General features: G+C 43.7%; 1 protein-coding gene across 1 annotated transcript in view; it reads left to right on the top strand.

The window, feature by feature from the left end:
• The window catches only part of LOC149442412 (A.superbus venom factor 1-like), a 209546-nt gene that overhangs the window by 114510 nt on the left and 79837 nt on the right, over nucleotides 1-15199 (top strand). The window contains exons 19-20 of the mRNA XM_089656128.1: nucleotides 4506-4635; nucleotides 13737-13822. Coding sequence (XP_089512254.1) covers nucleotides 4506-4635; nucleotides 13737-13822 — 216 coding nt within the window. The remainder of the gene's footprint in view (nucleotides 1-4505; nucleotides 4636-13736; nucleotides 13823-15199) is intronic.

The raw sequence follows: 15199 nt of genomic DNA, 5'->3' as shown, positions 1-15199 counted from the left end.
GTCAAAAAATTAGAATATCGTGCAAAAGTTCATTTATTTCAGTAATGCAACTTAAAAGGTGAAACTAATATATGAGATAGACTCATTACATGCAAAGCAAGATAGTTCAAGCCGTGATTTGTCATCATTGTGATGATTATGGCTTACATCTCATGAAAACCCCAAATCCACAATCTCAGAAAATGAGAATATTGTGAAAAGGTGCAATATTCTCGGCTCAAAGTGTCCCACTCTAATCAGCTAATTAAGCCATAACACCTGCAAAGGGTTCCTGAGCCTTTAAATGGTCTCTCAGTCTGGTTCAGTAGGAATCACAATCATGGGAAAGACTGCTGACCTGACAGTTGTGCAGAAAACCATCATTGACACCCTCCATAAGGAGGGAAAGCCTCAAAAGGTAATTACAAAAGAAGTTGGATGTTCCCAAAGTGCTGTATCAAAGCACATTAATAGAAAGTTATGTGGAAGGGAAAAGTGTGGAAGAAAAAGGTGCACAAGCAGCAGGAATGACTGCAGCCTGGAGAGGATTGTCAGGAAAAGGCCATTCAAAAGTGTTGGGGACTTTCACAAGGAGTGGACTGAGGCTGGAGTCAGTGCACCAAGAGCCACCACACACAGACGGATCCTGGACATGGGCTTCAAATGTCGTATTCCTCTTGTCAAGCCACTCCTGAACAACAAACAACGTCAGAAGCGTCTTACCTGGGCTAAAGAAAAACAGACCTGGTCTGTTGCTCAGTGGTCCAAAGTCCTCTTTTCTGATGAGAGCAACTTTTGCATCTCATTTGGAAACCAAAGACCCCGAGTATGGAGGAAACATGGAGAGGCACAAGGACCCCGAGTATGGAGGAAGAATGGAGAGGCACAAGGACCCCGAGTATGGAGGAAGAATGGAGAGGCACACACTGCAAGATGCTTGAAGTCCAGTGTGAAGTTTCCACAGTCTGTGTTGATTTGGGGAGCCATGTGAAGCATGGAGGTGGAAACATCATGCTTTGGGGCTGTTTCTCCGCAAAGGGACCAGGATGACTGATCCATTTACAGGACAAAATGAATGGGGCCATGTATCGTGAGATTTTGAGTGCAAACCTCCTTCCATCAGCAAGGGCATTGTCAGGAATGGACTGGCCAGCAATGGTGGGACTCACCTGCCTTATGGGCTGCAGTACCAGGGCTGGCCAGCGGGTGCTCCCAGCAATCAGAGACTCAACCTCGCAGTCAGCCAAACACCTGAAACTGCTTATACTGGTGTATTTAAGGGATGGCCAGATCTGCAGACTCTGCCTTGGTGTGTGTTTTTCCTGGGCCCTGTATCCTGTTCCTGCTTCCTGTTTCTGTTCCTATTCCTGTTCCTGTCTTGTTGCTGACCCGGCCTGATCTGTACCTCTGCTGACTTCTCCTGCTCTGACCCCGGCTCGTTCCTGACCATCCCTCTGCCTGACCCTCTGTACCATGCTGCCCGCTACCTGTTGACCCTGGCTTGTGACCCCGACCATTCTCCGCTTGCTCCCCCTGTACCTACCTGCCCGATTGATATTGACCCGGCCTGCCTGACGACGCTTGCATTGTATGTACTGTTATCTGTGGGTGGTTGGTTTGGTTTGTTTGCACTGTGTTATGTTTTAGTATTGCACTGCGTTTATGTTTGTATTGTTAGTGTTAATAAATTATATTGTTTATAACATATCTGAAGTCTGCATTTCCCTGCGTCAGTCACACACCTCTGGTCATACCCGAGAGCCCTGACAGGCATTGAAGATGAAACGTGGCTGGGTCTTCCAACATGACAATGATCCCAAACATACCGCCCGGGCAACGAAGGAGTGACTTCGTAAGAAGCATTTCAAGGTCCTAGAGTGGCCTAGCCAGTCTCCAGATCTCAACCCCATAGAAAACATTTGGAGGGAGTTGAAAGTCCGTGTTGCCCAGCGACAGCCCCAAAACATCACTGCTCTAGAGGAGATCTGCATGGAGGAATGGGCCAACATACCAGCAACAGTGTGTGCCAACCTTGTGAAGACTTACAGGAAACGTTTGACCTCTGTCATTGCCAACAAAGGATATATAACAAAGTATTGAGATGAACTTTTCATATTGACCAAATACTTATTTTCCACCATAATTTTCAAATAAATTGTTTCCAAATCAGCCAATGTGATCATCTGGATTTTTTTTCTCATTTCATCTCTCATAGTTGAGGTCTACCTATGATGCCAATTACAGGCCTCTCTCATCTTTTTAAGTGGGAGAACTTGCACAATTGGTGGCTGACTAAATACTTTTTTGCCCCACTGTATATTGTACATTCACATCAGTCCCTAACCCTCAAGGCGTGTGCAATCTAAGGTCACTAAATTACATTCATACATAAACATACTAGGGACAATTTAGACAGGAGCCAATCAACCTACCAGCATGTCTTTGGCATGTGGATGGAAACTGGAGTACCCAGAGGAAACCCACGCAGGCACAGGGAGAACATGCAAACTCCAGGCAGGTGGTGCCGTGGTTAGGATCCAACCCAGCAACCCTAGTACTGCCAGGCAGAAGTGCAAACCATTTAGCCACTGTGCTGCCCATATGTTTCTGATATTCATGCAATACATGTTTTATAAATAGACCACTACGACAGTTTCTTAAAAACAAAAACCTATATTAAGCACCACACAAGACATCAGCTTAATAACTTTCAGACACTGTGTCCTTCTTCAGACATATCCAAATTGAGGATTTTATTCTATTAACTATGTAACACCCTCCTAGTTAGGTGCTAGCATGGACTGCTGTGATTGATTAGTCAGGTCTGCTCATGTTTGAGTTGTGCCTGCCTTCAGAAAGCTATGAGAGCCTTCCAGAACATGGGTAGGGGCTAGGCCAATGAACAGCATTAATATGGATACAGCCCTGGCAAACTGCAGGGGAGGGTGACCCCATTGCATGCTGAGAGTAGTATTTATGTTCTGTGAGCACATGGGTTCAGCATCTTTCTCAGGAGAGGATTGAACCAAGCCAGGCTGGAGGCAGTCTTGCCTCGCTTGGCACTTGCTACCATGTGAGCCTCAGGTGGGTGACCTGAAGGCCTGAAATTAGGAAGAGTGACCCTGGTTCCACAGTACGCTGACTGAGGGGAGCTATCTGCCAAAGATCTGTGTGGCATGACTGAAGAAAGTTGCTTGGAAAATTGGAGGAAGGCTACCATTCTGTCCTTGGACTTGTGAGTACAGACACTGAGAGATCTTGGGGACTCTGTGTGCTTTGCAACCCTTCTGGTGCTTGACAGTCAGTTTGGGTCTGAGTTAAAAAAAGGGAACACTGGCTAGTGTTCTGAAGAGCTTTTCCAACTGTTGCTACTGCAAAGGACTTTGCTCAGATCTATTACTTTTTGGACTGCCGCAACAGGCCTGTACCTGAGGATCTCAACCCTGCAACTACTACTACTGCAAAAAGGGTCTTTGCTCACTCCTAAACTACTTGTTACTACAATTTAAAGAGAAGCCGGCTATCTGCTTTCGGACAGAACTTCAAAATTGCTCAACTAATATCAGCTAGATGTCCTCAATGTGAATAGTTCTCATTTTGGAGCATCCTACTAAATTCCCCATCCCTATCCCCAGTTCTGCAATAGAACTCCAAAAACAAATATCCCCTAGACTGGTCGTTGAAGACAACAAGTGAAAGTGTGTGTACCTGGCTGTGGAAAATACTTTGTGCCTGGCTACAGAGCAAGGGGAAACCTGGGCAAAAATACAAGTGGGTCCTCCCGTGGGGAGTGGGTTGGGGAGTGTGTAGCGCAACAACTCTATTGTTCTAGGACTAATGTATGCACTGATATTGTGCTAGTTTCTTTTGTTTCTTCCAACCAGCTAGCTTGTTTGTTCCATCTAAACCTAAGAATAAAATGTAATGTATTGCAGCTTAGCAGTCCTTAGCAGGGGAGGACTGACAACTCATGGGGCCTCCGGACATAAGGGGATCATGGGGCCCCTATGTCCTTGCCAAAACTCAAAAAAGCCTATGAAAAATGTACCAGGGGCATCTCATGGGGCCCCCTACTGACCCCAGGCCCTCACTCACTGCCTGAGTTTCCAAATGGTCAGTCCGCCCCTGGTCCTTAGATGTATTCCCTAATAGTGACTGCATTCATTTTTTAAGGCTTTATGTCTCTTATTTTCATCTGGCAATCCTGCTAGTAACACACTTCCTGTCCTAGGGTGACAACATGCACAGACTGTACTGTATCTATGGAGAACCAGAGTTGCCTCTGGGACATGACTACAGAACATCTCCCCTCTACTCTTCTCCATAACATTTTGGGGGAGGTGTTCATTAGTCCACAGATAGAACTATGTATTTGATAACAGTGCAGCTCAGGAAGTAATCACCTTACTAGATTTCAGGATCAACTGCTAATTTCTTTTTTTGCACCTTCACCCCTGCCCCCTTTCCTACCAAAACTAAAAAACAAATGTATATCTGTAACATTTAATGTTATCTATCAATTGCAGATAACATCGATTTAATTGAGGATGAGGACAATGAATTCATAGAGGATGAGGAAATTGTTATCAGAAAGGCATTTCCAGAAAGCTGGCTCTGGGAAACAAAATTCATGGATGAGCAGCCAGATGAAAATGGGTAACAGATCCTCTTGTATCTACAAAAATCCATCTTGACTATGTGACATTTTTTATTATATTTCTATTTTTTATTATATTTGTCATCAAAATGTTTATATCTGATATAGCGTACTGATTTTGCCACTTACATTGATCCCACCACCAATTGAACTTACCGTACTATATTTTCTACCTTAAAACCTTATTGTCCACTTTAATTAGTTCTGGGTGGTACTTAGCAACAGATGTGTCAAGGGGCAACACTACTGCTCCTTTAAGGTAGTATCCCAAAATGTGAAAAATATATTAGCACACTAAGATTCCACTTTTAAAACAGTAAAGTAAATTTAATAGCAAACAGAAGTTCAGAATAAGAGATCATTTTTACCTAAAGGAGACAGCTCAAAGCATTGTTTCCTTAGGCTCCAACCAGAGCCCTATTACTAAGGACAAATTAGTCCTATGTTGGGCTCCCTCTAATACCAGCAGTAAATCATGTGATCACTTTGTTAACATGGAAGAAAGGGAAAGATATTGTAACTGGGGCTATGACAAGGTAAACACCAATCTGGCAATTCCTTTTCACATTAGCAGAGGTCTCCACCCTTTCTTACATTTCCCCTGAGCTTATAGAATGCAGCCCTTGGCATCTACATTACACAGCCAGAATATTAGCAGGCTTAAAGGTATAATCCACCTTTTGTAAAATAAACCCATATTAAAAAAATAAAACAATGTGCATTTATTAATTTTTTTGCACTGGAGCCTGCAAAGCACTACAACTGTGATCAATGCATTGGAGGCTCCTGCAGACTAATCCTCCAGTCCTAGGTCTGTGCTAAGGTACGTATCTTCAGTTATGGAGCTGAAGGAAGTAACCAGTGGACCACAAGTGCAGTGACATCACCATGTTCCACTATGAGTCCCTCAGGCATGGTGGCAGATGGGACTTTTAGTTTTCCTTTTCACAGATTCTGTTAATGGATGTCAGCCATGATAAAAAATAAAAGCAGGATTCTGTGGGACGATCCCCATTATTCAGTTAAGAGGGGGGTTATTTTGAGGGTGGGGGGCTGACATGGTTGGAAAGATGGAATTAACCTTAAAGAAATACAGTCTTCACGCTATAATGACAGAACATGTTTACTGTACTTGATCAGAATACTTAGCAAGCATTTATCCCATCACTGTGATCCCAGGACACTTGTGCTCCTAGAGACTAAGTCCTATATTCCTGATACTAGCATCTCATTACTCTCAGTGGGTCATGCACTGCTGTCCTTCCTGAGACTCCTGCACCCAGAGCACTACATTATCCAGTTGTATCCAGTTGTATCCATAGTACCCATGCTCAGTAGCTGACTGTTTGAGTTAGAGGGTCCCAACCTGGTAGCAGCCCACAGCAAAGCTCATTAAACTTTGTAGAATGTTCTGCTGAAAACCAGATGGCTTCTTAGGCTCTGCACCTTGACTCTTCTGATCTCCACTGAACATTGAGACACCTTGAGGTTTGTTCCTCCTGAGACTCTAAAGTATCCTGTCTGCTTTGTATCCAATCACGTCTTGGATTAGCCTCTCATTACTTAGTTTCTCTATGAGTTTCTCGTGTCTCATCTGGTTCCAGATTGACACCTGCCCTCTGGCCATCCATGGCCCAAGGTTTCTATGTTCCTGGATGACCCTCGGTCAACCAATATTAATCTGAGTCTCCTTTAGATTTTCAGTTTCTGTGCAGCTATTTAGAACCCTGTTTTTTTCTGTTCCAAGGGGATACATACAGTACTCCTCTCTGAGACAAAAAAAGGTAGCTGCTGCACACAAAATTACCTTGATTCTCATCTTAAAGACAAAAGTATTCCTAGTGGATACAGACTCTCATTTGAACCATGATTGAAGGGCCCCAGCCATTTGTTGATCCCAATAGGTGACTCATCCAGAGACTTAACGCCCAGAAGGTCAGCCAGGTCAAGCCATGAGTTCAAGGTTCAGTCCAAACACAAGTTTGGAATTATTTTGGCTGTTTAGACATTTGTTTGTCAGGAGCCAAACGTTATATATAATTTCAATATTTTTATTACTGCAAGGGTTCCCCTTGAGAAAGTCATCACTGATGAAACTTGTTGGGGCGACATCAAGTAGTGTCTAACAGATTGTAGAGCTTGAATCATTAGTCAGCCAAAAGTGTGGAGTGGTACCTTTACTATATTGCCACACACCTCCCTGATGGTATGACATGATAGATAAGTATCTGCCTCTATTTCTCAGCATTGAAGACACCATTGATCCTGACCAAATCTCCAACTCCATTTGCAGAAATGCAGCCCCAAACTTGCAAATAACCTCTAAAATGTTTCACTGTTGCCGGCAGACACTCTGTACCAGCCCTTTGCGAACAAACTGCCTCCGGCTACAACCAAATATTTCCTATTTTGACTCTTCAGTCTAGAGCACCTGCTGCCATTTTTCTGCACCAGTTCCTGTGTTGTTGACATGGAAATAAGGCTAAGCGACTCTAACAGATGGGAAACCTCCCTTTATCAGAATACAAAAGCTGCATGGGAGGGATTCCCCCATCAACACAGCACTTAAATAGGCAACAAATAGAAAGTGCTCTTACGTGTGGGCCTTTTCAACAATTCGGCTGCCAGCATTGTGATCTGCAGCCTCTGCCTGCAGCGTAACAGCTGTGGTAAAATTATCAGCCATTTGGGTACCACATTCATTTTCACCATTTTTTCACTATTTTTCTCCTCCTAAAGAGTGTATAACAGCCAGTTTTTTAAAGTGCTAGTAATGCAGCTCTTTCCTCCTCCTCCTCATGGGTGCATAACAGCCATTTTATTTTGAGGTCTGATAATGTGCCCCTGTCCTCCTCCTCCTCAAGAGGGCATACCAGTCATTTTTGGAGGGTCGCTACTGCAACCAATTTCCTCCTCCTTCTGCTTTGTTGCTAATCCTGCCATAGAAGGAGGACTGTTGGAGTGCTGAGAGTCAGGAGGATGGTTGGGGTTCATGGCTGGCCAAACAATAATGGCTGCCCATCCTTTCTCATTGCAGAGGGAAGGTACGGCATAAAAATTAAAGGAGGAAATTATATGACAAGCGGGAGGGCAGAAAACAGAAAAAAATAAGAATCTTCAAATTGACCATCAGCTAGTAAACAAATCAGAGGCAGTCTGCAGTAGGAAATTGACTGTTATAGGCTCTAGATTAGGTATGTTGTGTTTATGGCTGTTATATACAATTTTTTAAATGTGAAAAACTCAGCACTAATGAATACCAAACTTCAATAAATCACAATAAATTTAAACATTAAAAAAAAGTAAAACATAATTACAATACAAGATATACATTGCCACCATAAATATCCACATACAGATATTAAAAAAAAAATCTAAAGCAACATACATGTAGCGCTGCTCTCATCTATATCATTTATAATAAATATACACACCAAGTGTCAATTTATATGTGCATAAAACATCAATAGACACAAGGAAAAATAGTACAAAATTAGAAGTCCATGATAGAGTGTTAAATAAAAAAAGTCCTCATTGAGGTGCAAAATTTAGAAAGGGCGGTCTGTTCTTTCCTTAGCAATTGTAATCAATATAAGGTAGTGTACATCTGTCAGACACCGTGTTACCATTCCCCCTGAAGACATTAGTTGTTATGAAATGCGTTGGGCAAGACATGTCTGACTTCATTACGTTTTTGCACATGTGCATTTGGTGCAGATCCCAATACCGGAATTTTAACTGAGCGCAAGTATAATCTGTCTTTGCTAACTTTGTATATAGACTTTGTTTATTAAAATGCACTTGCTAAGGAATAAATAAGAATACTTTAAATAGGTTTATGCTGGGTGCAGTGTGCTTCCTTCTAATTCATGGAGATCCCATGGAGCCATCCATTCAATTTGTGTCTACAGTCAGCCTATGGGAGTTCTGTGACATGTCTATAAGATCCCAGCAGGCAGCGTAAGGTGTACAGGAGCGGGAGAGACCATGGAATGATGCTTTAACCACCAGAGCTGGTTAGACCTCCTTTAATACAGGGGTCATAATATAGGGTAAGCAGTTCAGCTATCCTTTCTGGTGGTTGTGGCTGGATCTGATTCCCTGATATCCTATCATTGGTTGATTTTGGATTTCTTCTAAATTTTGTACCCTGATGAGAACTTTTTTATTGAACACTTTATCATGGACTTCTAATTTGGCACTATTTTTCACCAATTTGCTTTGTGTGTACTGATGTTTTATGCACATATAAATTGATATTTGGTGTGTATATTTATTATAAAGGATAATGCTTATGATAAAGATGAGAGTAGTGCTACACAAATGTTGCTTTAGATGTTATATACAATTGTGTTTCATGTTTTTACATATGTACAATTTTATATATATTTTTTACGTGTAAATTTGTCACTGGTAAAGCAAACATTATTATTATTATTATTATTATTATTAATATTATATAGTATTTATATAGCGCTAAAAGGTTTGCTCAGCACTGTAATGGCTGGGCAAACATGGGCAGAGATATCAATGCAAACTAGTTACTTTAAAAAAAAGAGTCCCAGACCTTAACCCCACCTTTTCCATATGCAAATATGAATGTGAATGCCAAAGCAAAAGGGCCTTCAATCCAGCTTATGTGTGGCAATTGCATGGAGACCTAGCAGATCAAAGCTCATGAATAGTTTCTGTCTCATCTTTGTCTCTTTTTTGTAATGCCCTCCAGGTTAGCTAAATAAGTTTTCTTTTAAACAGAGGCTGAGTCAGCCTGGGGAGTGAGGTAGTGAGGTTACCTCAGGACAGGCTGGGAGACTCTATCAGGTCAGGAGCTTCTGGAACCCTCCCACCTCTCCACCTGAGAGCTTTCTGGAGGAGGGGTGAAGGAGGGGAGGAGGCCCAGATCTGCATGTTTGAGGAACTTTGGCCAGGCCCTTGGCAGGAGGCTGGGCATGGTGTCCAGGACAACCCTCAAATGTGGCAGAGCCTGGTGGGAGAGGTGCAGTGTCGGGTGGAAGATGGACTGAGAGGAAGGCTGGAGTGGGGAGCATGGGAGGGGGCTCCAGGGAGGGGAGCCTACCTGCAGGCAACTCTTCTGTCCCATCATCTCCTTGAAAGATGACCTGTGAAGCAGGGAAGGACCCAGCCTAGCATAATACCGGAAGGCAGCCACCAAACCATCAACCCACCAAGCAAACAGGGAAAGACGGAGTGAATACTTCAACACCCCCCGGGCCAGATAAGGGGAGAGGGCGGTCAGGTGCAATACCAATCTAGTTTTCATCCGTGACTGTTCTAAAACTAAAGCTCTTGACCCCCCTTGCCCAGGGAATACCCTCAGTGCAGCTGGGTGAAGAGGAGTAATCATCCAGGGTCTGATGAGGTACACTAGGAAGAGTCTTTGGGAGCTCTTCAAGGAGAGAGAGACTGTTGCTTTTTTTACATAGTTGTTAAGGAGTTTGTCCTCAGGTTCTGCAGTTCCTCGGGCATCCCATATATCCCTAGATGCCATCCAAATTATTAACCCCTTAATAAAATCAAAAAACCAAGCTCGAGGACTGTTCTTTGACCCCAGTGTGCAAAGTGTGGACAATGCTTGTTGCCTGACTGTGCATAGCATAGGGGGACCCAAAACTCAGTGACCCCTAAGGAGGTAGTGCTTAATATTTAATCAGTTAATTTTTATTAATTTTTTTTGTTTTTTTTTTTGTACAAAAAAGCAATAATAAGTCTTAAAGAGAAAAATGTTCTTCAAGAAGATTAGGCATCAAGTAAAAAAACAATTGAACCTAAATTAAAATAGAGTATTATAGAACAGACAAGAAAAGACCTTTGACTCTAAGATTGTGCACAGTTCAGACATAAGGTTCAGTAAGCCAGGACAGTTATCTCACAGCAAGTAGCTTCTTTTCAACACTCTGTAATATTCTGTTTTATGGAATTTTGTAGTACAGCCATTACAGGTTTAGCAAAATAGCAATTAGCCTACACTTTTCACATAACAAGTGGCAACTGCCAAACCCGGGCACATCCATCCGATTGCTAGACAGAGAAGCATGATTCATCACTCCAGAGAACACATCTCCACTGCTCTAGAGTCCAGTGGTGGCGTACTTTACACCACTGTATTTGACGCTTTGCATTGAACTTGGTGATGTAAGGCTTGAATGCAGCTGCTCAACCATGGAAACCCATTCCATGAAGCTCTCTATGCACTGTTGTGCTAATCTGAAGGTCACACCAAGTTTGGAGGTCTTTAGCTATTGACTCTGCAGACAGTTGGTGACTGCTGAGCACTGTGCGCTTCAGCATACGCTGACCCTGTTCTGTCATTTTACGTGGGCTACCACTTGGTGGCTGAGTTGCTGTTGTTCCCAGTTGCTTCCACTTTGTTATAATACCACTAACAGCTGACCGTGTAATATTTAGTAGCAAGGAAATTTCACGGATGGACTTATTGCACAGGTGGCAACTTATCGCGGTGCCACACTTGATTTCACTGAGCTCCTGAGAGCGACCCTGAGCTTTTTACCAAGATTTTGGCCACACTCTTTCAGCAACACCTGTTACTACTGGTCAATTTAGACAAAGTAGGTTTTGTTTTATACCAACCTAAGATGCTCATGACAACACCATAAAAGTCCTGAACCTTGTTCATGTTGGCAAGTAGACTCACATCCCCTGTGTGTTTTTGGGCATGGATGTGGAAAAAGCATTCTATCGGGTGAATTGGCAGCTTATCTTTGTTGTCCTCCAACATATTGGATTAGGGGACACTATGATGCATTGGATTTTTAGCATACACTCTCAGCTGTCAGCTCAGGTGAATGGAATTCTTTCTGACCCTTTTCCTATCCCCAATGGGACTAGACATGGGTGTCCCCTATCACCGCTCCTCTTTGCTCTTATGCTCAAGGCTTTTCTATGTAAGGTCCGTCTTAATTTTCCTCTGCTTTTCAATACAGTTCCTACACTATTGGAAAAATGGCTCCACGGTCTCTTCTCCTGGTTTAGAAGATGTACTTAACTTAGTTAAAATATCCATTTTGCCAAAATCTTTATATTTGTTTCAAGCATTACCCATCTCTCTACCCTCAAGCTACCGCAAAAGGGTTCACACTCTTCTCACCAAATTTATCTGCCTTGTCTCTGTCGCTATCTCCTGACTTTTCCTAAACAAGTTGGGGGCTTAGCAGTCCCTGGCCTCCCACTAGACTCCAGAGACTGGCCCTCTATTCCATGTTTAACTGATCCTAGGGGTTCCTTTTGCTTGTACTTTTGGAGGGCTGTGCAGCTACATAATTATTTATGTTCCTTGCATTCTTCATCCCCTTCAACTGCAGCTTAACCTCCTTTGAAGAAATCTACTCTGAGAAGGGCACTTTTCCTCATACTCTTTGTAAAATGTATGCTCTCCTGATAACACCCTCTAGAGATTGCCACCCACCCTTTCTGGACAAATGGAAAGTAGACTTAGGTCGGGCCTTCAGTGATTCTCCATGGATGAACATAATTAGTTTGCCCTGAAATCTTCAGTCTGCACAAAGTTTCCAGAAACTAACTTTAAGATTCTCATTAGATGGTATTATACCCCTACCCTCTTACATAAACTTTTCCCAACTACTAATGATAAATGCTGGTGCTGATCATGTGGTGTTGGATGATCCATCCTTGTTTCTTCTACATACTCATGAATAGTTTCTGTCTCATCTTTGTCTCTTTGCTTACCAGCAGAAGTATACAAAAAGTCAATCCTCTGCTGTCTTCTTAAAGCTTCTAAATCATGCATTCCTCTTACTTGGAAATGTACACAACCTCCGTCCATCCTACTATGGCACATGAAAGCGGAGGTATTGAACCAGATGGAGGACTTGGTCCTGACTTCACAACACAAACAAGAAGTGTATTCCAAAACATGGGGTTTAGGGTCTGTGGAATGTTTTTCTATTCTGAGGAGCCATCTTTGAGTTGGGCCCTACTGAGTAAAAAGGCCTTATTTATCCCCCCTCAGATAAAACCACTTTTCCCCTCCCCCCCTTTTTTATTTTCTCTTTCCTTCCTGCTTTTCCCTTCTGCTCCTGTTCTAGCTCTGTCTGCTTCATCTTGTAACTTGATTTTATCTTGTAATAACTGAGTGGGGCTGTCAGGGAATGAGAAGATCGAATCTGCACATGCGTAGAATCCTGACAAAACATACAGGCACTAGGACCCAGGCGCGCCTGTCACCAATAACAGCGCCGGGCAAGCACTAGGACCCAGGAGCGCCTGTCAGGAGTCGGGCAGGCTATTTAAACCCGGCTCTTGCAATGCTCAATTGCCATATGGTCTTATCTGTGTTCCTGAGTTCCTGAGAGTAGATTGTTTGTTGCCGACCCTCCCTGACCCTGATTTGCTGTCCGTCTCCTGTTCTGATCCCTGGCTTTGTCTGACCATTCTCCTGTTTAACCCCACACGTTCTGACCTCCTGTTGACGAACCCGGCTTGTGACCTGTTTATCCCTCTGCCTGCTGATTCTGTACTACACTGCCACCACTGTTACTGACCCGGCCTGCCCGACGCTGCTCTAGTTACCTCCTCACGTCAGACTCTTACCCGCTATACACCTTCTACAGTGCCTCTACCACAGCTGGGTGAACCCAGGGGCTGCGACCTGGTCTCGGCCTGCTCCAACTCCATCACCACCATCAGGGGCCCTGGTGAACAAGCAGGTAAGAGCTTAGATTCCGTGCCTTGGGGGATTCCGGTCTGTGGAGTGCTAGAGGCTATCGCGGTTGGATTCCTGACAGGGGCAGTACTCTCTCTACCAATAAGGGAGTTACAGATCAATGTTTCTTGGATACAGGGCTACATTATTTCAGGGTGCGTATACTGACCCTTGTCGGTGATGTCATTGTTCAGTGCTCTTTATTGTTCCCTGCCTCTTCCAATATTTGGATTCTGGACTCGAATATTAGATCTGATTCTTACTCAAGGATGTTTCTTGTATCCAGTCATTGAACTGAATCCTGCCTTTGTATCCTGAAATGTATATATTGTCTGTCATGGAGACTGCTTTATTAATAATAAACTTACATTTGAAAAAAAAATACTGTTTGTCTTACAGAATCTCAACCAAGACACTCAATATTTCTTTAAAAGATTCCATAACTACATGGGAAGTATTGGCTGTGAGCTTATCCAAAGAAAAAGGTAAGAAATATATTAGGTTACATATGTCATAATCACCTTGTTCAGTATGTACTATGACAGTGCAGGGCACCAAAGCATTGTCTCTGAGTGCAGAAAACTGGGTGTTCAGTTTTCTCTGGGTCTCATTCCCTGCTTTCAATTCTTTGTCCAGGTCTTACTGGAAACTTGCAGGTTGTGTGAGTGTGTAGGTGTGCATACTCATTATAAGCAAATCTAAGGCCTCTTTCACACAGGGTGGAACGGTCAGCAGATCCGCTTGCTCAGGTCCGCTTGTTCTGCTTGTGCTGATCAGACACAGACACAGCCTGCTGTCCTCTATGGGCTGTCGAATGAAAACAGACCGCCTGTCCATTTCTATTCTATTGTCATCCAATCTGGTCCATCTGATGGATGGGGAATGGATCTCCATCCGTCTGTTTTTAGTGGACAGGTTCAGATCAGATGCAGGTGGGTGTAAACGGGCATGTGTAGAGAGCAATGGAGCGCTTGATCAGGTCCACTTGAAAAACAAACAAGCAGACCGCTCTGTCCGCTCGTGTTAAAGGGGCCTTAGCGTAAAGGCACAGGGCTCCAGCCAGGAGGGAGGTGTGCTCTCGTTTGGAGACAGTGTGTTCCTCTTAGGAGACAGAGCTGTTTTACTCAAGAGACATCACTCCCTGCTGGAAGAGAGATTATGTGTCCTTCTGGCAGAGAGAGTTGAGGCAGCTACACAAGGGAGACTGTCTTAGTTTGGGAGACTAAGAGAGAGCCTAGGAGATTGAGAAACCTGGAAAAACTAGGCAAATCCTGGGAACTGAGGGAATCTGTAAGTCTCAGAAGAGTGAGAGAGCCTGGGATGTCAGAAGAACCCATATTAAGAGGCCAGAAGTGGCCCATACAGCTGACAGCTGTGACTACAGGCTAGGTGAGCCAGGAAAGCCCAGAGTGCCAGGGGAAGCTGAGTGATATGGTCTGAGAGACCAGTGAGAAGAACCGCTGCTGAGGCAGGAGTCAGGTGGCTCAGTATTTTTCGTTACTAGTTTTTCTGGTGAAAATCCCCTGCGTGTGCAATTACAGATTGCACAATTTAACCAGTAGCCCCTTTTTAAGACAAGGGGGCTATACAAGGTATGTTTATAAATGGCATGGTAGACAAGAGGTTATATAATGCTCACAGCCAGGGGCGGACTGACCATTTGGAAACTCGGGCACTGCCCGAGGGCCCGGGGTCGGTAGGGGGCCCCATGAGATGCCCCTGGTACCTTTTTCATAGGCTTTTTTGAGTTTTGTCAAGGACACAGGGGCCCCATGATCCCCTATTGCCCGGGGGCCCCATGAGTTGTCAGTCCGCCCCTGCTCACAGCTGTTGCTGTTTGCCTCTGAATACTGGAATCACCA

The sequence above is a fragment of the Staurois parvus genome, unplaced genomic scaffold (assembly GCF_062004578.1).
Source record: "Staurois parvus isolate SC_StPar_1 unplaced genomic scaffold, SC_StPar_1.0 ptg000887l, whole genome shotgun sequence".
Taxonomy (NCBI): Eukaryota; Metazoa; Chordata; class Amphibia; order Anura; family Ranidae; genus Staurois; species Staurois parvus.
Note: the sequence above shows the minus strand (reverse complement) of the source record. Positions and strands in the feature narration are given on the sequence as shown.